Source organism: Saccopteryx leptura, chromosome 2 (assembly GCF_036850995.1).
Source record: "Saccopteryx leptura isolate mSacLep1 chromosome 2, mSacLep1_pri_phased_curated, whole genome shotgun sequence".
Classification (NCBI taxonomy): domain Eukaryota; kingdom Metazoa; phylum Chordata; class Mammalia; order Chiroptera; family Emballonuridae; genus Saccopteryx; species Saccopteryx leptura.
This window is the reverse complement of record NC_089504.1, coordinates 80,145,080-80,169,657: the sequence shown is the minus strand read 5'-3', so window position 1 is coordinate 80,169,657 and position 24,578 is coordinate 80,145,080. Positions and strand designations below refer to the sequence as shown.

General features: G+C 41.1%; 1 protein-coding gene across 2 annotated transcripts in view; it reads left to right on the top strand.

Annotated features, from left to right (window-relative positions):
* The first annotated feature begins 5,407 nt into the window (after window positions 1–5,407).
* SLC24A2 (solute carrier family 24 member 2) overlaps window positions 5,408–24,578 on the top strand; it is a 269,177-nt gene continuing 250,006 nt past the window's right edge. For both annotated transcript variants that reach the window (XM_066368254.1, XM_066368253.1), the window contains exons 1-2: window positions 5,408–5,614; window positions 7,788–8,868. In XM_066368254.1, coding sequence (XP_066224351.1) covers window positions 7,942–8,868 — 927 coding nt within the window. In that variant the 5' untranslated portion in view covers window positions 5,408–5,614; window positions 7,788–7,941. The remainder of the gene's footprint in view (window positions 5,615–7,787; window positions 8,869–24,578) is intronic.

Below are 24,578 nucleotides of genomic sequence, written 5' to 3'. Positions count from 1 at the left end.
CAAGCAGGTCTCAAGCTGGCCTTGCTGGGTTGTCCAGGACACCTCCTCTTGTCTGGCTGTACCCAGGGCAGGTTCAGCAGAGGGTTCTTGAGGCAGCGGTAGTGGGGCCTCAATGTTGTCCAGAAATGCTGCACAGGCTGGGCCTGGCTTCAGAGCTGCAGCTGGAGGGGCCGCTGGAGTCGGGCGCCCCTCCAGGTCTGGGTCGGCCTCCAGGTGTGCCCATGCAGCCGGCTCCTCCGGGTGTCCCACAGGTACAGCAGGAGCCGGCTCTGCCTCCTGGTCCCCTACCCCAAGCATCTCCTCAGACAAGAGCAGGGACATCACTACCTGGCAAGAGCAATGACCTCACTACACAGTGACCTCACTACATGACGACAGGAATGACAGAACTTGGAACTCTGGAAACCAGGCAACCACATTCCAAAGAGCAGCTACCCAGCTCACCAGCCCAGAGACTTTGGCAAAGTCAACATGTTCTTGTGTTGCCTGCCCCTGTCCAGAGGCCATGCCACCCCAAAAATAGCGATGATGGTTTTTCCACCGTGGCCACCATTTGGTCCCGACTCAGCCCAGAAGTCTGTGGCCCTTTTCTTGGTAGAACCCGGAGGCAACACATGGAGGCCCAGGGGCAGTTCTGCAGTGGCAGATTTAACGGTGGGCACACTGGGTGCATGCCCTTGGCCCCGACTTCTGAAGGGCCCTGCAAAACTCCAACTTGACACTTTTTTTCTAATGATACCAAGTTTGGTTTCATATGTGCAATTTTAACATTAATAGTACATAATATTTTTTTTATTTTTTTAAAAATGTGGTTAACATGTATTTTTATTTTCCCTGTCTCTCTCTTTTTTTTAAGAGGCCCAATATTTTCTTCTGTGCCTGGGGCCTCAACCAACCTTAATCTGCCTTTGTGGTTCTGTCTGGGCCAGGCCACCACTCTGATCTTACCTAAGCAAGTGTATGTCCCCTACGTGTATGTGAGAGAGTTTGTGCATGTGAGTGTATGTGTATATGTAAGGGGGTTTCACGTGGGAAGAGCCTGTCCTTAGGAGGAACAGGCTGAACATGTAGGTCAGAAGCCTTGTGAAACAGGCACATTTATAACCCAGGTAAAGGCTGGCTGGTTGGGTGGGAAGTGTGGGAGGCACCCTCTGCCCGAGGTTTATCCTGAGCCCTTAATGTGATCTCATTTCTCCTGGGTGGTGGTCTCTTCAGACACAGGACTGGGTCTAATTCCAGAGCAGAAGGTACAGTGGGCAGAAGCAGCAGCGACTAGGGCCAGGCTGGGCTTGAGGCCTCCAGACCAGTTGCTGGTCATGTCATTGCAAGATTCAATCAAAAACATGGAGGAGCAGCAGCTGCTGAAAAGGGACTCTCACACCCTCTCCACCACTGTGGGCCAGGTACACCATACTACTGAGGGCCAGTGCAGGCTGCAGTGGGATTAGCCACCCAGCCATCCCGGAAACCCGGCTCGTGGATGGCCTGAGGAAGTCTTCTTCCCTGAAGTCACCCAGGGTCCAGAGGTCTCCTCCACCAAAGCTACCCAGACTCCATGCACGCCTCACCATGTCTAACTTTTAGTTGGAGCACCCGGCCCATGCTAATTGAACCAAGTCATACAACCACAACCAGGAGCCAAAGGAGGCAGAGCCCGAAGGTGAGAAGGTGGTGAAGGTGATGGTGAGATGGAGTCGGAGGTGGAAGTCCATGCGAAATTATTGGGAGGGGTCAGTGTCAGAGACACAGGGAGCACCCCTAGAGGCTGGCCAGGAGCAAAGACCAGCCTCAGATCACCCATCTGCTGGACAGTGCAGAAACCTTCTGAAAGGCAGTGTTTTCTAAAAGGACAGAGGGCAAACACATGCACTCCCAAGGAGAGGCAGTGCACACGCCAGTGCAAGTCAGGTGATGGCTGACGTCTCTGATGGGAACACATGCTCTGTAAATATGGGCAGGAGAGCCCTGTCCCCGTCAGACTGGAATGCTTCTGGTCTGGTGGTGACCAGCCCCTGGGACAAAATGTGGATGGAGAGGCCCCAGCAACTCCCTGGAGGGAAGTGGAAAAGGCCCCTCTTCTAGGAGGACAGTATGCAGGACCCATCAAAGTTCCACAGGTGCTCGCCTTCACCTTGCAATGCTCATCCTGGGATATTACACCACAGAAATAATTGCACAATTTTTCAAAGATCTATTTTCTAGACTACCCATCAGAACACTGATGAAAGAGCCAGAAATTGAGAAAAATAATACTGTCCATGGACAGTGATGGGACCCACCAATCCTGGTCCCATGGATGAAGGAAGATGAGCAGCAGCTAAAGTGGGTGCAGGGGTCTCCACGTGTTGACAGATAAAGGCCTCAGGAGTCCTCTCATGTGAGACACATGACCCAGCATCTGGATCTAGGATTTCACCTGTTAGACCTCCTACATGTGATTTCAACTGGTGGATACACATATATGAAAATCAGTCTGAATATAACAGAGACAGAACAGACTGAGTGAGAGAGGTGGACCCTGAGAGATAACCCACCAAGCCATCAAAGACAGGTAAGAAACAGTGCCTTATCAGTTCAGAGGAAAGACGATCTCTTAGAAATGTACACAAGCCACACTTTGAACAGAGTGTGAGGGTAAAATAAAGATATACAGACACCACATTCAAACATTCTCCTCCTTATACTTTTCTGAGGACGATACTGGAGGCTGTGCCCTGATAAATAAGGGAGTAAATAAGAAAAAGGATTTAGGAAACAAAGCTTTAAAAAACAAGAGAGAAAAGGAATTCCCAGGATGCCAACTATGCAGCTGGCCTAAATACGATAAGAGGAGGGCACAGGGCTCCAGAGTGGCATCAGCTGAATGGGAAACCACGAAACTGGTAGATCAACCGGCATATTTGAAAACACTGTAGGAAAACGTACAGCTCTGTTGGAGAGTTTTGGGTGAATTTAGTGTACTATGCAGCTCACCTGATAATTATGTTTGCATAATTGAAAGGATATATTTCTAAGCATAGGGTGTTAATATTAATTTATTCAAAATGGTGACACACTACTGAAAGGGTGAAAAGAAGGTTATGTTGAGATGAGGACTTCAGGGAGTGAATGAGTGGGGGGGGATATTATAAGCGGAAGAAATCTTTTTCTTCCAAAATAAGAATTTAATAACTAACATCTAAATCAGAATAATCAAACAACAAAATGAGCATACTACTTCAAAACATAGTGATAAGTACCAAAAAACAAGCAAACAAACCCAAACAAACAGTAGGTAATCTTCTTTTCCTGCTTCCCTCAGGACAAGCATCACACCAGAGCAGGAACCAACAAACCGCTGCATTGTTACTATTATATGAAGTAACTGTTAGCTATCTGATGCCTGCCTAAGTAGAAGAAGTTTCAGTATATACATTTTGACTTTTTATCCAATCCCGGAGATTTCCCTGCTTTTCTTCCTTCCCCCCACCCTGCACCCCTAATCTATCACCAATCAATTCCATGTGACCCCCTTTTGTCTTTCCCTTTGATTCTGATGTATAAAATAAGTGGTGAATCTGCCATTTTCCAAAGCCCTTTCTCAACCCGTTGAGACTTTGTTTCCCGGCAATTGTCAACAGTGTGGCTCAAATAAACTCATAAAAAATTCTTACAAGTCTGGAAATTTCTTATGCTGGCAGTCTTAAGTGCCTGACTTTGATGGGAGAAAGAGAGACTTCTAAGACTTCTCTTGATGTATTGTCCCAGTAGAGCCCAAGCTCTATGTGGATCAGGCGTCCTTAATTCAACTTCCCCACACAGTGGGACACTCCTGCTTATCAGCAGGGCTGGCAACCTCTTCAAGAGTACTCTTGAGGCAGCTATGAGAATTCTACTTATCAGTGCTGAGACCAACTGCCACCAGAGGAAAGACACGACCAACACACAAGTTAGTTGCAAGAATCACACAGGCAGTTTATACGCACAAATCCTCTTTGGCGTGCTTGGGTACAGCTTAAGGGGGTGCTGTTGGTGTGCTCCTCTCTGCTGTCTTTGGTCAGAGCGGCATGGTGGAGACAGTCCACTTCAACATTGGAGTCTGGATGACTACTGCAGCAGGGAGGGGCCTTAGCTTCTGGCCAACCTTCTAACAAGTGTCAATCTATAGGATTATCACCTCAAACCACCCTTTTTCTGTAATTCCTTGCAGGGAGCCCTTTTTATGTTAATCTACTGAAATGTTACATCAAGCCACTTTTAAGGTGTTCCTAGGGAAGCTTCTTGTTTACATTAACCTACAGAGTTATGACATCAAGCCACTTCTTATCTATATATAACTTCACACACATTAACTGGGCCCTGCATGAAAGGCAGAGTCTGTTTATAGTATCTGTACACACTATATTAATTCCTATCCAGACGGCATAAATTTAATTTCCTTAATTGCTTTTAATATTATATCTTAATTATTTTTATATATCTTCCATATTTTTCTATATTTCTATATATTTAATTACTATAACCTTATATTACTGCAACATGTATCAAGAGTAAGTGTAGAAGTTTGATATAGAATTGTACTCAAATTCATAGGTAGTAAGCTTTTCTGATATGATCCACACTTCGCCCAGTACCAAGAAGGCATTAAAAAACACCCTCTAAGTGAAAAACAGTAGGAGGGTAAGGAGTAAGGAGAGTGGAAAATCTTGGTTGAAAGCCCCAAAGGTTTCTCACGTGCAGTTTTGGTGATGATCACACGTTGGGTAAAAGATGTCCCCCAGGAACCGATTAGTCTCATCGTTCCCACTCTTTGGCCCAGATTCTTGCTTCTAATCTCCAACAGGCTTGACTCATTTAGCTCTTGCTTTCCAGACAGGGCAGGAAAGAGCACTGAGTTGAGAATCCAGAGGTCAGCATATGAACCCTGTCTTAAACTCAAGATGACACTGTGCTTTGGATCTCAGTTTTCATCACCGATGAAATAATCTTTTAAGTGTTCCAACCTTCCAAACCCAAGATTCCAGGAATAGACAGCCCTGTAGGTCTTCCTGCCTTTTCACTAAACATCTTTTCCACCTTTCCACATTACATCACCACCTGAAGAAATATGTGGCTGTTGTCACTTTTTGCAGATGATTGGGGAGGAGGTGCACAGCATATATGACACCAAAGTTGACAGCACTCAGGCTTTGGAAATCCGGTGCGACACCGACCTGTACGATTTCTCCTCTCTGTCCTTGTCCGCCTGCAAATCCTGACCCGCGTTCCCAATGCGGAAAAATCTCCTAGAGATTTCTCCTGAGAAACGGCTGGCCGCCTCGCCTCTGCTCCCAGGAGGCGTGGAGCACGGAGGCAGAGCCCAGGGCACGGGAGCTGAGCGCACTGTGGCCACGCTCCCCGCGCAGAGCCGAGAGGGAGGGGCCGCAGGGTGCCGGCAGACCAGAGGCGGCGCGCGGGGCTCGCCGGCTCAGTCTCCTTCTGAACCCTGCCCCGGCCGGCAGGAGCGGCGGCGAGCGCGAGCTGGAGCCGGAGCCCGGGCCTCGGAGCGGGGAGGTAGAGGATCAGAGAAGGCGGTGGACCAGAGCGCGGATCGCGCTTGGACCCCCGTCGTGTGCGCGTCCTCTTGGCGATTCCGGTAAGAGCGGGAGGCCGAACCTCTGCCAGCTGAGAGGCTTGGTGGCTGATTAGTCGTTGTCCCCGGATCCTGGTTGCGCGCATCCCGTTGCTGCGCCGCAGCTTCACAGGTGGCTCCGTGGTGGACGTGGGTGCCCCAGGCCCTGCAAGGAGTTAGCCAACTCTCTGTTCCAGGCGCGGTCTCCGAGTCTTGGCTTCTCCCACCGAAGAGCCTTGCTGCCAGCCTGGGGTGGGGGGCGCGCAGAGGGGTGCTCCTATTCCCACCCATCCACCAGCGATTCGGGCAGATACGGGCCAAGCGCCTCCCCAAGCTGCATCTCAGCTCCTGGCTCGCTAACGGGACGTCTGTCCTTTAGTTTTATTTTCCTATTAACCCACAAGGGAAAGTTTGGGATCACACAAGGCAAAGTTGGGGCGCGGCTGGGGTGCATGCACTCCAGCGGCGGAGGCCGCTCCCATGAAGCGGAGCGGTGGGTCTGCAGGGTGAGCCCGGCTCTGGCTGGAGCCGATAATGCACCCTGGGAGTTGAGTCCGTCTCTGCCGGTTGCCCCAGCTCAGCACTGTGTGACAATCCCGGGAGAGCCGTGAGTCGCTTAATCGTTCGCGCTAAGTGTAGACATCTGACTGCTAGACGAGAATCTCTGTGACCGGCTCCGCTTATCTCAGGAATAAGCAGCATCTCCGCCTGGTTTGACTTGTGCTCTTGCACTGCAGACCTGAGCTCCAGCTAATCTCAGTGTTTAACTGGTGCGTTTAATTAGCTTATTTTACACCTGAGATGATCTCAGCGAATGTCTCTAAAGTGAAGTCGTTGATATTGAAAAACAACCAAATGTTTTTAAAGAAAGTTAGAGAGAGGAACCTTCAGAATATCAGTTGTGATGTGTGGGTATTTTACGCATATCCTTTGTGGGATAGAAAATGAAGACGAGGATAGCTAACGTATTAGAGAGTCAGTGTTGAGGCTCTTTGGGGCAGATTTTGTGTATGGAGGTATTGCTGCAACTTACACATTGTTTATGAAGTACACATTTGCTCTCTTGAAATAGCCTACTTGTTAAGAGTTATTTGATTTACTAAGTTGTCTATTTAAAATAGGACTAAAGATTCTTTTTAAAAATGAGCTTTAGCTGGAAACAATGTCTAGGTGTTCAGGGAGACAATTTGTTCATGTCACTAGAGCATTCTTTTGTAAACTTAAATTTTTCAAGGGCTACTTTTCTGTGTCCGATACAGGAGAAGCTTTTCATGAAATATAAAAACCTGAGATCTTTATGTGTTCAGGAAAAGAGTGTTACCTCCTCCAACACTCAGTCCTTTCTAAAGAGTAGATTAAATCAAAAAGGTGTATCTGAATCTGAAACTACATAATTGGACCAAAGGAAAACCGTGAATAATTGTTGGTTTTCAAGTACATAGGTAGTTCTAAAAGAAGTGATATCTTTTTAGCAATGGGATGTTGTTACATGATATAAGGTGGAATAAAGTGATAGATTTTCCTCTGTAAAATCTTTATACTTTAACACATACATCCACAGAGTCTGCACCTAATATTGGATTTACCAAAATGGTTGAGTTTGTATATATAAATACATTATTATTAGTGCCTACTCTGTGCCGCATCCTACTCTTTGTGTTTCTTGTGCTTTAAGTCATCCTCAAAGCAGTTCTTGGTGGTAGGTGCTATAATTGTCCTAATTTTTGAAATGGGGAAACTGAGGAACAGGGGAATTAAGTATCATATTCCCCATGTATAAGATGCTCCCATGTATAAGGCGCACCTTAATTTTGGAGTCTGAAATTTGAAAAAAAAAAAGTATTACATAAAGTTATTGAACTCACGTTGTAGTCATCATAAAATTCATATAACTCCTCAGCACTGTCAAAACTCCCATTCATTTGCTTGTCCTCAGCTGTGTCTGATGATGAATCACTGTCTTCATATATTGCCTTGTCCTCAGTTCCATCTGTGACATTTGAAATGCCACAACCACTGTATAAGATGTACCAAGTTTTTAGACCCCAAATTTTTCCAAAAAGGTGCGTCTTATACATGGGGAAATACGGTAACTCACATGACTATAGGTTAGGACTTTATCATATTTACAAAATTCTTTTTGTAAAAAAGACATATATTTTATGATTTACTTATCCTTGTTTTTATTTTTTTTAAGCATTAATGTCGGAAGTATTTCCCATGAAGCATCAGAATCGCTAACTGTGGAAGTGCCTCACAAGCACCATTAACTATAAGGCGAGGCAAAGTATGAAAGAACCATCTGGTTGAGTTTACAACTGGAAGACTACCACAGCCACAGAGGACCCAGGATGAATCTGCACCAAAGCACCACCATCACTTTTTTTGAGAAATGCTGTTCAGATAAGGCACCATCTGGCTGCAGGAAACATTATAATGTCAGGAAGAAACTGAAGTTAATTCGAATCTTAGGCCTTTTCATGGGCCTAGTGGCCATTAGCACGGTCCCATTTTCAATCAGTGCCTTTTCTGAGACAGAGACACAGAGCACAGGAGAGGCCAGTGGTGCGAATGGCCCTAGGGTAGCACACGGTTACCGTCAGAGAACTCTCTTAGATTTAAATGACAAGAATAAGGATTCTCCACAGCCAACCATTTCTCAGGAAGGCAAATCTGAGAATAGTACAGGTCAAGAACAAGGAGACTACCCAAAAGACATCTTTTCCCTCGAGGACAGAAGAAAAGGTGCCATCGTCCTCCATGTCATTGGAATGATCTATATGTTCATAGCCTTAGCCATTGTCTGCGATGAGTTCTTTGTTCCTTCTTTGACTGTCATCACTGAAAAACTGGGTATCTCTGATGATGTTGCTGGAGCCACCTTTATGGCTGCCGGGGGCTCAGCCCCAGAACTTTTCACATCGCTCATAGGGGTGTTTATTGCTCACAGCAATGTTGGCATAGGCACAATTGTGGGCTCAGCAGTGTTCAATATCCTCTTTGTTATTGGCATGTGTGCTCTGTTTTCTAGAGAAATCTTAAACCTGACATGGTGGCCACTGTTTCGGGATGTGTCCTTCTACATCATTGACTTGATCATGCTTATCATATTTTTCCTGGATAACGTCATCATGTGGTGGGAAAGCTTGCTTCTCTTAACAGCTTACTTTGCCTATGTGATTTTCATGAAATTCAACGTCCAAGTAGAAAGATGGGTGAAGCAAATGATAAATCGCAATAAAGTCATCAAGGCAACAGCACCAGAGGCCCAAGCAAAGGTTGGTGCTGATGGTTGTTTATTTAATGTTCTGCACTATTATGTTTTTGAGATCTGCCATTTTTTTTTAAATGTGATAGTGTTTTGGCTGCTGTGGGTAGTAGGTTGTTTTCTATAGTCCTCTAATAGCCAGACTAACATGGCAGTGAGAAAAATAATGTGGGAATATTCATGTGAATATTTACTAAATTCTCAAGCTGTTGGCTTCAGAGTAAAACACTTAAAAAATATAGGTTACATAAGTATCCTAGAGCAGACTCAGCAAACCAAATAATTTGTCTCTTAGTTTCTGAAAGTAGGCATAATGATTTTGTAAGCAATTTAATTTTCATGAGAGAGTGTGTGTGTGTGCTTAGTGCATTGCAGGACTATTTCATTTTAAACTGGCACATGACAATGATCACAAAGTATTTCTCTAAAGATGCTTAAGAAAGAAAATTTGTGTCAGCAGAGCTATGCCCTCTAGTCAGCAGCCTAGGGCCTAGCAGGACTGGCTGGTCATCAAGTGGGTCATGTCTGTTCTTGCTCCACACAATCGTGTTTCAGATCACTCAGCCAGGAACTGATCAGGATCCATACAGAGTCGCTGGCAAGCCCCGCTGCCCGCCTCTCTAGCTGGACGGCCTGTTTTGCATTCCATGATAGACATGACCCAAAATATTTTTATGGTAAACTTTGAGGGATTTTTAATGACAACAGTGGTCATCCACCATTTAGATGGTAAGCAAATTGGTGTAGAGCTTAGGAGAAATTGACCTGCAAAAAATGTAAATCCTAACACTGAAACATTGTCTCTGAATGTGATTTTAAACAGAAAACCAAAATACATATGCAGACTTTATAGTAGCATCTTGGAAAATTCTCATGTATGCAAAAAACAGATTTTGAGTAAAGGGTGAGATATTTTGTTCATCATGAAAAGAAAAAAATTAATTTAGTATAATTCCTTTATTGGTCAAGTTTGATGACCTACCCATCTTTTTTTAGGCAGCCATGTAATAGAAGCAAAATGCAGGGGGAAAAAAACCCAGTCATATATATTTTTTTAATATTTCTATTTATAGCATGCAAAAGAGAACAGTGTTTTTCCTAACATTTCACTCAGTGTGTGGTTGTTTGTTAGAAACTGTAGTAAAAATGATCACTTTACAATATATATGCAAATAAGCATTCAGATGTGATAAGTGAGTATATATCAATATATTCTTGAGAGCATAAAGCAGGATCGTCACTGAAGCCACTCTCCCTCCTCTAATTTTGTAGCCAAAAGTAAGACCTTTCAAGCCTGATTGCTAGCGTGAGTGGTTTGCATTAATAGTCTGTTTATTCCAACTAGAGTACAGAGAGATTGACAAGGGAAAAGTATATTTTTTAGAGGCAAGAAAATGATTTGCTGTCTTTTAAGTATCCTGTGCACATTCAAGGGTAAAATGTCTTTTTGATAACTTGACACTTTTTTGTTCTGTTACCCCACAGTAGAATTTCATTAACTTAGACACAGACTCAGCTAAAGGTTATGTTGGCAACATTTATGAAAAAGAAATTTGCAGGGCAATGCAATGGTATATTTAAGATTGCAGGGGGATTTTGTATTCTGATTGGGGGTGGGCTGCTGGTTTTATACATTTGGGAATAACTTTTTAAATATAGTTTACAAACAGTATTTAATCAGTCAGAAGCCATTCATTAAAGTAGCTCTGGCAGGATTCTTACCTACTATATTAGGTGACTGTCATGTCATTTCTATGATCTTTTAAAAGTCAGAAACTTAGGCTCACATTCCTTAATGGTTGTTATTCAAATTCATAGTTTTGTGCTAGGCTTAATAGTGTGCGTATTTTAATTTGGAGGTTCCATATTTACTTATTAAAAATGTAAGAACATTATATTCATGACTATTACTCCCGTTTCTGATTTTCCCCCAAATGTGTCCATGTATTATTATTCTATTAACAAAAATAGCTTTAATTTATCCCTTTTAATTAGTATTATTTCTTTCAGTAGTCAGTAACTAGATTGAACTATAAATATCATGGAAACAGAATTTTTTAAACATAGCTATGTCTTGTTCAGTGTTTTAAATGTTCAGTAAATCAAAAATGCTAGAATACAGTTACACATTTTTAGGTGAAACAGTGTATAATGGTGTATGATTTCCTTCAGGAAATCTTACCTTGTCAATATCACTTTTTGAATTATTGCTGGAAAAAAATTTGTTCTCAACGATTACTCTTTAACGTACACCTGATTTCAGAATCTTATGAAGATTTTGCTCCCAAGCACTAAACATAATGTGCCCCAAAGACAGGTGAGTCCTTGAGTGTGGCCGTATAATTCTCTGATCTGCAAATTTGATTCTGATGGTACCTCACCTTTCCTACAGAAGTCAGTGCTTCTAACATCATCAGAATGCTCTGAAAGAAGACCCTAAGCCAAAATGCAGCCCTCAGTGGAGTCTTCATAGAGAGGAATGCGCTATACATAAATTTAGGAAGCAAAACACTATGTGTGTTTTTGTGCAAAGCCAATGTGTTGTCTTATTTGCATAATTATGGGGTATAGGAGTTTGAGAAAGTAGAGGGAACATATTATGGATATTCTTGTACGAATCATCAAAAGTTCTTGCTAAAAAATTATCAGCTTCTCTGGACATCTGTGATACTACTTGCTTCGTAGATAATTTGAAAATCTCTTTAAAAAAAGATTTTATATATTCATTTAAAAAAAAAGAGAGGGAGGGGGAGGAGGAACAGGAAACATCAACTCCTGTATGTGTCTTGACCAGGCAAGCCCAAGTTTTCGAACTGGCGACCTCAGCATTCCAGATGGGCGCTTTATTCACTGTGCCACCACAGGTCAGGCACAAGGTGAAAAACTTATTTTGGTTCCATTATTGGTGATGTGTGTCATGGGGCAACTGAGAAACATGAAAAAATGTGAACTGACATTTGTTTTCATAGTTAAGCGATAATTTATCATCTCATTTAATTGCTCTACCCTGTGTGTATTTTTATTTGTAATTATTTCTTTTAGTGATAATATTATCCTTTTTAAAAAGTTGTGTAGTGTCATGACATGGTAAAGGTACCCTGGGCTTTGACTCAGTGAAAAATGTGGTTTAACCCCATGCACATAATAAGCCCTTTAACCTCAGAGAAGTCACATAAACTCTTTGAGCTTCCTTATGAGAATAATAATACCTACTTTTATAAAGTTTGAAAAATTATTAAATCAAGAATATTAAGCAGTTAACATAGTTCTTGCCAAATGTGTGTTGTTTAATACATGTTAGTACTCGTCCTTCTACCTTCTGTTCTTAATTGAAAAGAGAATCAGAATAAATTATTTCAAATTTGATCATTTTACAACATTCCTTGAAGGTTGGAATTCACCCCAGTGAACCACTGAGTTAAGCAGGCCATTGTCTCCCTTAGAGGCAGATACTATATGTCATATTATAATATTTATAAGTCCTAGTTCACAGACAGTTAATATATGCAGTCCACATATTATCACAAACTCCAAAGAAACCTCCAAATGCCTTTGTTGTCCTAAAATTTTACTGTGTAGAATTTTGCTTGAAATATGTAGGCCATTAAAGATTTATGTCAAGGGCATTTTTATTTATAAATGATTGAGATTCTCGTCGAAAAACCTCTCGATAGCTGGTTAGGAATAAATCTGAATCCTGAAGGATGTGGAGCTGTGGAGTTTCAGGGCTTCCGAGGCATTTTGCTGTGCGCCTGCTGGCTGCAGGTATCTGTTGATTTCTTATGGTGCTAGGCTGTCATTGGCCTAGAAAGCAGCTGTCCATGGTATTTAACTTCTTCTTAGACTTGGCACTGTAATCTGACAGCCCAGTTGTAATGAAGGGAATGGTCTAAATAAAGATGCTTAAAGCTGCGTTGTTGAAAAGCAAGCTACTTAGTAATTTAGGTGTGCCTTGCTTTATTCTGTTTCTGTGTTCCTGAAAAGTTATTTGTAAGCAGAATTTTTGCCATTCAAACTGTTATTAATGTTCATGGGAAAGTCAGAATTGAAATAATGTTATAAAGATTCCTCACACAGAGAAGTATTTCTTATAAACCATAAGTAATTTTATAAATACAAATGTATGGACCCAAACTTGCTTAAGGCACAGAATATTGTTATAAAACCCAACCTTTGCTTCCCCTTCAAACCTAGAAAATAAATTAGCAAAATAATTGAACAAATTTCAAGGAAGGTAAGATCATCCTTATAGTAACTAAAAGGATAGTACTATTTTTTTTTAAATAAATTTTTATTAATGGTAATGGGATGACATTAATAAATCAGGGTACATATATTCAAAGAAAACATGTCTAGGTTACCTTGTCATTAAATTATGTTGCATACCCCTCGCCCAAAGTCAGATTGTCCTTCGCCACCCTCTATCTAGTTCTCTGTGCCCCTCCCCCTCCCCCTAACTCTCCCCCTGTCCTCCCTCCCCCCACCCCTGGTAACCACCACACACTTGTCCATGTCTCTTAGTCTCATTTTTATGTTCCACCAATGTATGGAATCATGTAGTTCTTGTTTTTTTCTGATTTACTTATTTCACAAGGATAGTACTATTTAATAGACTTGGAAATTCTATCCTTCTCAAAAGAAAATTTAGTCATTAAAATTCTTAACATACTAGATGCCTGTGAATGCACTGAGTTTATCTAGGGATAGAGTGGCACTATTTTCCTTGTTTTGTTTTCCTCTACTTGTAATAAATGCAAACCCTTCAGTTACTGCATGTGATTCAGAGAGTGAACATAGGTAAAAGTGAAGTGGTTACTAGGGGGAAAGGGGTGGGTGTGGGGGTCGGGAGGTGTGGGGGCATTTTGAAAGACCAAGAAAACCCAGTGGATTTTAATACACAGAGTTCAGATTCCCTTGGCTGTTCTTCTTGATACTCTGGCTCCCCCCCCCCACACACACACACACAAGAAATGAACTAACTTTGTGAGTCTTTTTGGCAATGTTCAGAAGAGGCATTACCCAGTCCCCCCCCACACACACACTTCCCTTCCTCTCTTCCTCTTCTTCTTCCTCTTTTCTCTCTCTTAATCTGCCTCCTCCTCCCCAAACCCCTTTCCTTCCCCCACCCTTTTTTTTAGAAGCAGATAATTTGTATTTTCACTTTAACAAGGATTGGGATTGCTATGTTAAACTTCTCTCTGGCTGTTGAGGAGGCAAGTACCTGCAGTGTGGATTTGACTGGTTTAGTTTTTTTATTCTTTTACTTTCAGCCTTGCTTTGTTTTAAGTAAATCTCTAATAAATAGAATATATTGGCATTTTGTTTAATTCAGTTTGATAATCATTATCTTTTAACTGGAATGTTTAATTTATTTATATTACTGTGATTACTATTATATTTGGATCCTTGTCTATCATGCTGTTTTATAATTTCTATTTGTTCTGATCTTTCTGTTTCATTTCATAATTCTTTCTTAACTTTTTTTGGATTGATATTTTTCTAAATCTGTTTTCCTCAGTAATAGTTTGGAATTTAAATACCGAATTTTTATTCTCATAGCGTTTACCCTAAATTTTAATGTATATATTTAACTCAACATCTTTACATTTCTGATAAACAACTTAAGACCTTAGTACATTTTAATTCCACCCCCTCCCTCCATTGTATAAGATTTGAAGTGCATGATTTAAATTCTACTTTGATATTTTATAACAGCTTTATTGAGGTGTAATCTGTACTTTTAACACTATAAATTAGAGATTGTCATTATGCCATTAATGCTTTTAGATTTATCCACATTTTTACCAGTTTTCCCTTTCATTCTTTCTCTCATATCTGACTCTTTCCCTATGATTATTTTCCTCTACTGACTACATTTTGTATAAATTCCTCTAGTAAGACTCTGTTAAGGTAAATGCTCATGATTTTTATTACTTAGGGATGTATTTCACTTTTGTTCTTGAAAAACAGTTTTGATGGATAGAAAATTATTTCCTCATCCCATTTTGAATATAATATCTCACTGACTTCCATTTTTGCTATTCAAAAGACAGCTATTAGTGTAAATATTGCTCTTTTGTATGAAATCTGTTTTTTATCTGATTGCTTTAGGGTTTCTTCTTTGTTTTTGGTATTCATCATTTACCTTATGCTAGGACAGGTGTGATTTTTCTTACTTATTTATCCCCTATTTTTTTTGTTCCTTTCTCTTTTTCTTTTCTATTTTTTTTTTCAAATGAGAGGAGGGGAGATAGAGGGACAGACTCCCTTATGCACACTCACTGGGTAGCCACCTCATCTGGGACCAATGCTCAAATCAACCAAGCTATCCTCAGCACTTGAGGCTGTCTCTCTGACCAACCAAACTATCTTCAGTGCCTGGAGCCATGCTAGAGCCAATCAAGCTATCCTTAGCATAGAAGCCATGGTCGGTGGTACCAGTCAAGCCACAGGCTTAGCAGGAAGAAGAGAGTAAAGAGGAGAAGAGGTAGGAAGAGAGAAGCAGATGATCACTTTTCATGTGTGCCCTGACCAGGAATCGAACCTGGGACTTACACACACTGGGTTGATGCTCTTTTCACTGAACCAACCAACCAGGGCCTATCCCCTATTTGTAATTCATTAGACTTACTCAGTTTAAGGATTAGTAACTTTTGCCTCTTTCTCACTCCTTCTATAATCTAGAATTCTGATTAACTATACCATCTCAACCATCCTCCATGTCCTTTAAATACTCATCATTTTTAAAAAAATTAATTTGTGTTTAAATAGATTCCAGTGTCACCCCAAATGCATCCCCCCTCCCTGGTATTCCCCTCAAGATCTCCCTTGCCCCCCTCCCAAAAGATCCCACCCCCTTCCCTTCAAGTTTAATTTCATTCCTCAGTTCACATTGTTCCTTGGATTCCTCAAATGAGTGAGGTCATATGATATTTTTCATTCTCTGACTGGCTTATTTCACTTAACGTAATAGTTTCCAGTCCATCCATTTGTTGCAAAAGGTAATATATCCTTCTTTTTCATGGCCCCATAGTATTCCACTGTATATATGTACAACTACTTTTTTTTTTTTTTGTATTTTTCTGAAGCTGGAAACGGGGAGAGACAGTCAGACAGACTCCCACATGCGCCCGACCGGGATCCACCCGGCACCCCCACCAGGGGCGATGCTCTGCCCACTAGGGGGCGATGCTCTGCCCCTCCGGGGCATTGCTCCGCTGCGACCAGAGCCACCCTAGCACCTGAGGCAGAGGCCAAGGAGCCATCCCCAGCGCCCGGGCCATCTCTGCTCCAACAGAGCCCTGGCTGCGGGAGGGGAAGAGAGAGACAGAGAGGAAGGAGAGGGGGTGGAGAAGCAAATGGGCGCCTCTCCTATGTGCTCTGGTGGGGAATCGAACCCGGGTCCCCCACACGCCAGGCCGACGCTCCACCGCTGAGCCAACCGGCCAGGGCCCAACTACTTTTTTTTAAAGATTTTATTTTTTCATTATAGAGAGGAGAGAGACAGAGAGAGAGGGGGGGGGAGGAGCAGGAAGCATCAACTCCCATATCTGCCTTGACCAGGCAAGCCCAGGATTTTGAACCAGCAACCTCAGCATTTCCAGGTTGAAGCTTTATCCACTGCGCCACCACAGGTTAGGCCTACAACTACTTTTTAATCCACTCGTCCACTGATGGACACTTGGGCTGTTTCCAGATCTTCGCTATTGTGTATAATGCTACCATAAACATGGGAGTGCATTTCTTTTTTTAAATCAGTGATATGGTGTTTTGGGGATATATTACTAAAAGTGGGATGGCTGGGTCAAAAGGCAGTTCCATTATTAATTTTCTGAGGAATCTCCACATTGTTTTCCACAGTGGCTGCACCAGTCTGCATTCCCACCAGCAGTGCAGGAGGGTCCTCCTTTCTCCACCTCCTCGCCAGCACCTATCGTGTTGTTTTGTTAATGAGCACCATTCTGACTGGTGTGAGATGGTATCTCATTGTGGTTTTAATTTACATTTCTCTAATAATTAGTGATGTTGAACATTTTTTTATCTGTCTATTGGCCATCTGTATGTCCTCTTTGGAGAAGTGTCTATTCATTTCTTTTGCCCATTTTTGATTGGATTGTTTGTCTTCCTGGTGTTGAATTTTACAAGTTCTTTATAAATTTTGGTTATTAACCCCTTATCAGACATATTGTCGAATATGTTCTCCCATTGTGTAGTTTGATATAGTCCCATTTGTTTATCCTGTCTTTTATTTCCCTTGCCCATAGAGATAAATCAGCGAACATATCGCTGCGAGAGATGTCAGAGAGCTTACTGCCTTTATTTTCTTCTAAGATGCTTATGGTTTCACGACTTACATTTAAGTCTTTTATCCATTGTGAGTTTATTTTTGTGAATGGTGTAAGTTGGTGGTGTAATTTCATTTTTTTGCAGATAGCTGTCCAATTTTCCCAACACTATTTGTTAAAGAAACTGTCTTTACTCCATTGTATACTATTACCTCCTTTGTCAAATATCAATTGTCCATAAAGGTGTGGGTTTATTTCTGGGTTCTCTGTTCTGTTCCATTGATCTATATGCCTGTTCTTATGCCAGTACCAGGCTGTTTTGAGTACAATGGCCTTGTAGTATAACTTGATATCAGGAAGTGTGATACCTCCCATTTTATTCTTCTTTTTCAAGATTTCTGAGGCTATTCGTGTTCTTTTTTGGTTCCATATAAATTTTTGCAATATGTGTTCTATATCTTTGAAGTATGTCATTGGTATTTTAATTGGTATTGCATTGAATTTATAAATTGCTTTGGGGAATATAGACATTTTAATAATGTTTATTTTTCCTATCCATGAACACGGTATATACTTCCACTTGTTTGTATCTTTCTTGATTTCTTTTATCAATGTTTTTTAATTTTCCAGGTACAAGTCTTTAATCTCGTTGGTTAAATTTACTCCTAGGTACTTTATTTTTTTGTTGTTGTTGCAATAGTGAAGGGGATTGTTTCCTTAATTTCTCCTTCTGTTTATTGTTGTTGTATAAGAATGCCTCTGATTTCTGTGTATTAATTTTACACCCTGCCACCTTGCTGAATTCATTTATCAGGTCCAGTAGTTTTTTGACTGAGACTTTAGGGGTTTCTATATACAGTATCATATCATCTACAAATAATGATAGTTTTACTTCTTCTTTTCCAATTAGGATGCTTTTTATTTCTTCTTCTTGTCTGATTCCTGTATCTAGGATTTCTAGTACTATGTTGAATAAGAGTGGTGAAAGGGGGCACCCCTGCCTTTTTCCTGATCTTAAGGTGATTGCTTTTAACTTTTGCCCATTAAGTATGATGTTGGCTGTGGGTTTGTCATAGATGGCCTTTATCATGTTGAAGTATGTTCCCTGTATTCCCACTTTGCTGAGAGTTTAGATCATAAATGGGTACTGGATTTTATCAAACGCTTTTTCTGCATCTATTGAAATTATCATGTGGTTTTTCTCCTTTTGTTTATGTGATGAATCACATTGATTGATTTACAAATATTGTACCATCCTTGCCTCTCCAGAATAAATCCCACTTGATCATGATGTATGATGTTTTTCATGTATTGTTGGATCTGGTTTGCTAATATTTTGTTGAGGATTTTAGCATCTAAATTCATCAGGGATATTGGCCTGTAATTTTCTTTCTTTGTATTGACTTTGCCTGGTTTTGGAGTCAGAATTATGCTCGCCTCATAAAAGGAGCTTGGAAGTCTTCCTTCCTCTTGATTTTTTTTTGAAATAGCTTGAGAAGGACAGGAGTTAGTTCTTCTTTGAATATTTGGTAGAATTCACCAGTGAAGTTATCTGGCCCAGGGCTTTTGATTGTTTGGAGGTTTTGATAACTTTTTCCATCTCATTTGTTGTAATCAGTCTGTTTAGATTTTCTGATTCTTCCAGATTGATTTTTAAAATATAATATGTTTCAAGGAATTTGTCCATTTCATCTAGATTGTCTAATTTTTTAGCATACAATTCTTCATAGCATTTTCTTACAATATTTTGTATTTCTGATCTGTCGGTTGTTATTTCTACACTCTCTTTTCTAATTTTATTCATTTGAGTCCTCTTTCTTTTTTTCTTGGTGAGTCCGGTTAAAGGTTCATCAATCTTGTTTATCCTTTCAAAGAACCAGCTCTTGGTTTCATTTATCCTCTGTATTGTTTCTTTAGCCTCTATGTCATTTATTTCTGCTCTGATCTTTATTATTTCCTTCCTTCTACTAGCTCTGGGCTTTACTTGCTGTTCTTTTTCTAGTTCCTTTAGATACAGGATTAGGTTGTTTATCTGAGCTTTTCCTAGCTTCTTAAGGTATGCCTGTAGTTCTATGAACTTCGCTCTCAGTACTGCCTTTGCTGTGTCCCACAAATTATGAGTTGTTGTATGCTCATTATCATTTGTTTCTAGGAATATTTTCATTTCTTCTCTGATCTCATTGTTTATTAACCCATTCATTATTTAATAACATGCTCTTTAGTTTCCAAGTGTTTGAGTATTTTTCAGTTTTTCTGTTATGATTGATTTCTAGTTTCATGCCATTGTGGTCAGAGAAAATGCTTGATATGATTTTAATATTCTTAAATTTGTTGAGACCGCTTTTGTGTCCTAACATGTGGTCTATCCTAGAGAATGTACTATGAGCACTTGAAAAGAATATATATTCTGCTGCTTTAGGGTGAAAGGTTCTGAAGCTATCTATTATATCCAGTTGATCTAGTGTGTCCTTTACATCTGCTGTTTCTTTGTTAATTTTCTTTCCTGAGGCTCTATCTAGTGATGTTAGTGGGGTATTAAAATCTCCTACTATTATAGTATTGCTGTTCATCTTGTCCTTTATATCTATGAAAGTCTGTTTTATATAATTAGGTGCTCCTATATTAGGTACGTAGATATTTATAATGGTTATACCTTCCTGTTCGATTGCTCCCCTTATCATTATGTAGTGGCCTTCTTTATCTCTTACTATAGCCTTTGTTTTAAAGTCCATTTTGTCTGATATAAGTATTCCTACCTCAGCTTTTTTTTCATTTGCATTTGCATAAAATATTTTTTCCATCCTTTTACCTTCAGTCTATGTGTATCTTTTGTTTTGAGATGTGTCTCTTGTAGACAGCATATGTATGGGTCCTGTTTTCTTATCCACGTAGCTACCTTATGTCTTTTGATTGGATCATTTAATTCATTTACATTTAAGGTTATTATTGATATGTAGTTGTGTATTGCCACTTTATTCTTTAAAGCTGTATTAATCTTTTGCTATATTCTTTCCCCCCTTTGATCTGTTTAGAACAGGCTCCTTAACATTTCTTGTAGTATTGGTTTGGTGTAATGAATTCCTTGAGTTGTTGTTTTTTTTTTTTTTTTTTTTTGGTCTGGGATGCTTTTTATTTCTCCTTCAATTTTAAACAATAGCCTTGCTGGATAAAGTAGTCTTGGTTGTAGGCTCTTGTTCTGCATTACTTTGAATATTTCTTGCCATTCCCTTCTGGCCTCAAGTGTTTCTGTTGAGAAGTTGGATATTATCCTTATGGGGGCTCCTTTGTAGGTGATAGCCTTTTTTTCTCTAGCAGCTTTTAATATTTTCTCTTTATCTCTTAGCTTTGGTATTTTAATTATGCTGTGTCTTGGTGTGGATTTCTTTGGGTTTCTCTTTAATGGAATTCTCTGTGCTTCTTGAACTTGTGTTACTTTTTTCTACATCAATTTAGGGAAGTTTTTAGCTATGATTTGATTGAACAAAGTCTCTATCTTTTGTTCTTTCTCTTCTTCTTCAGGAACCCTATAATGTGGATGTATTTCTTTTTAGATTGTCACAGAGCTCTCTTAGAGTTTTCTCAGATTTTTTCAGCCTCTTTTCTTTTTGCTGCTCTGCTTTTGTGTTTTCATTTATCTTGTCTTCTAAATCACTGATTTGATCCTCTGCTTTATCCAGCCTACTTTTAATTGCTTCTAGTGTAGTCTTCATTTCTGATGTTGTATCTGTCATTTCTGACTGGTTCTTCTTTATTATTTCAATGTCTTTTTTGATGCTTGTTATTTCTTTATTTATGTGCTCATTGTGTCCATTCATGGTTGTTCTAAGATGTTTCAGCATTCTAATAATCATTATTTTAAACTCTTCATCCGGTAGTTTGCTTATTTCCATCTCACTCAGTTCATTTTCTGGGGGCTTCTCTTGTTGATTCATTTGGATTGCACTTCTCTGTCTTTCCATTTTGTCTGTGTTGCCTTGGACCTCCTAGGCTGGGTTCAGGCACAGATCAGTGGATGTCACAGCCTATGACTGGTTCTTATCCACCTTTTGGGAGCTACTGGTTATCCAGGTCTTGTGGCTGCCTCTGCTGGGTCCAGGTGCTGTTGTAAATATCAGGTGCACTCCTAGGCTTGCTTTTATCTACTCTTGGCCTGGGAGAAGTTCCTTTAAAAGTTCAAGTTCCCCTAAAATCCACTCTCTATTGCCTCTTTTTTTTTCTTTTTTTTTTTCGCTTTGAATCTTTTTTTTAAATTTATTTATTAAATTTAATGCAGTGACATTGATAAATCAGGGTACATATGTTGAGAGAAAACATCTCTAGATTATTTTGACATCTGATTGTGCTGTATACCCCTCCCCCAAAGCTAAATTGTCTTCTGTCACCTTCTATCTGGTTTTCTTTGTGCCCCTCCCCTCCCCCAACCCCTCTCTCCTTCTTCACCCCACCCCCCTCCCCCCACCTCCCACCCCTGTTGCCATCACATTCTTGTTCATGTCTCTCGTTTTTATGTCCCTTCTATGTATGGATTCATATAGTTCTTAGTTTTTTTTCTGATTTACTTATTTCACTCCGTATAATGTTATCAAGGTCCATCCATGTTATTTTAAATGATCTGATGTCATCATTTCTTATGGCTGAGTAGTATTCCATAGTATATATGTACCAAAGCTTTTTAATCCACTCATCCTCTGACAGACACTTGGGCTGTTTCCAGATCTTCGCTATTGTGAACAATGCTGCCATAAACATGGGGGTGCATTTCTCCTTTTGGAGCCATTCTATGGTGTCCTTGGGGTATATTCCTAAAAGTGGAATAGCTGGGTCAAAAGGCAGTTCAATTTTCAGTTTTTTGAGGAATCTCCGTACTGTTTTCCACAGTGGCTGCACCAGTCTGCATTCCCACCAGCAGTGCAGGAGGGTTCCCTTTTCTCCACATCCTCGCCAGCACTTATTCTGTGTTGTTTTGTTGATGAGCACCATTCTGATTGGTGTGAGGTGATATCTCATTGTGGTTTTAATTTGCATTTCTCTAATGATTAGTGATGTTGAGCATTTTTTCATATGCCTATTGGCCATCTGTATGTCCTCTTTGGAGAAGTGTCTATTCATCTCTTTTGCCCATTTTTGGATTGGATTGTTTGTCTTCCTGGTGTTGAGATTTACAAGTTCTTTATAAATTTTGGTTATTAACCCCTTATCAGATGTATTGTCAAATATGTTCTCCCATTGTGTAGTTTGTCTTTTTATTCTGTTCTTGTTGTCTTTAGCTGTACAAAAGCTTTTTAGTTTGATATAGTCCCATTTGTTTATCCTGCCTTTTATTTCACTTCCCCGTGGAGATAAATCAGCAAATATATTGCTCCGAGAGATGTCTGAGAGCTTACTGCCTATGTTTTCTTCTAAGATGCTTATGGTTTCACGGCCTACATTCTCTATTGCCTCTTATTGCTGTCTACTTGTTGGGCTCAGTACTGTAATTCAGTGATTAGGTACGGTATTAGATGTGGCCTACTCCTTAGCCTCAGGTGTTATCCTATCCAGACATTTTATTTACTTATTTATTTTCTTTAATTTTTTTTTTTTCTCTTTTTCAGCACTCAGTACAGTGTAGTTACAGGGGCCTAGTGAATGTGGTCCCTGTGCTCTCGTTGTGTGGTCTGTGTACTGGGCCACTGCCGCTGTTGCTGCCTGAGGCTTTTGGGCTTATGTGCTGCTGGCACCAGCCCTCCTCCGCAGCCACTGCTGCCCTAGTCAGGCTCACGTGTGCTCGCGCATCCGTTTGGACTCATCCCGTGGCCGCTCCAGCCTCCACTGCCTCTGAGAGCCGATCTTTGAGGTGGGCACTATTGCTCATGGGTTTGGGCGTCTGCCCGGCTTTCACCCCCGCAGGTGGGGCTGCGTGTTCTCTCTTGGACCACTTCTGGGGCTGCCTTGGTTGTCGCACACCTGCTCAGATAACTGCAGAGGTCGCCCCTGCTTTCATTGCCTCTGAGGGCATGTCCACACCCCAAGCAGGTTTGCACATGGCCCAGATCCCCTCAGCAGCTGGCGTGACTTCCGCCCTCACTGGTGGACTCACGCGTGCCCGCGCATTCCCCCTCTGCTGACACTTGGGCCTCCACCCCGCCACTGCTGACCCTCTCAGCAAGCAGGAATGTATGTAAGCCGGACCTCTGCAGTGGCAGCAGCAGTTCCCAGCTCTGTGGGCCAGATTACGCATGCTTGCTCAAATTTACGCAGCCCCACCCTGCTGCCTCCAGCCTCCCTGCCTGCCCCAGGCAAGCACTCTGCAGTGCGAGGGGTGGTGTAGCTTAGACCTATGCACTCCCTATTTGTGTCCCTATCATGGTGCCTGGCTCTAAGTGCCTTTGTTCTAGCTAGGGTAGGGGAGCCTCTGGTGGATGGGGCACTTTCTTTCCTTTGCGGGTGATGCTGTTCCCAGGAAAAATGTTCATTTTAAATTTGGGGAGTGACTCAGTCCAGGGGTTAGGGTGTCCTCCTGGAGCACCGGGAAAGTGGCTGTGAGAGAGGCTCTCTGTGCAGTTCCTTTAATACAGAGCCTGGGTCTGAGAGTCCTGCCTCCTCTCAAACCATGTCTAGGCTTCTTTCTCAGTCAAATATAGTCTGTAAGCCCCTTCTAGGCTCCAGGGCTCTAGGCTGGAATTCTAGTTTTGGGGATAAGGACCTACACCTCACTGGACAGCCCTCCCTATCATGAAAGTCCCTTCTGGCCGCCACTCGCTCCCGGAGCAGGGCAGCCCTTTCCACGTCTCTGCCTTTCCTACCAGTCTCAGTGTGGGTTCTTCGGTGGTCCTTGGCTGTAGAATCCTCTTAGTTTAGTCAAAAATTTGTCTTTCACGATGAGTGTTCTAAGATTTAAGTTGTAATCTACCTTGGCTCTGGGAAGTGGGAGTTGGAGCATCTGCCTACTCTGTGGCCATCTTGGAACTCCCATCTTTTTTTTTTTCAATGTGTGTTCCTTATTGTGGTCATTTCTTCATATTTGTCTTCTAGTTTTTAATTTTCTCTATGATTTTGTCTAATCTGTTCTAAAGCTCATTGTTCAGTTTCTAATATTATATTTTTCTTTTCTAGAAGTTTTTTGTAGTACTTTTTCACACCTTTCTGGTTGGTTTTTATTGTTTCTTTATCCTTCATGCCTTCTTTTATTTGTCTAACTGTGTTAAATATACTTATATTACATAATTGATATTTCTGGTGTCAATATCCTTGCAAGTCTAGTTTTTTCATTTTATTGGTTCTTAATTGTATAAGATTGCTTCCTTATTTAGTGATTCAGTTATAAAATTTTCAACTCATACTCCTTGGAACTTTACTTGTGGGACGTCACTGGGGCCTGAGTTTTAAGTGTATTCCTCCAGAGAGGATTGGATTTGTCTTTCATCAAATGCCTAGGAGCACAGTAGACCTGAAG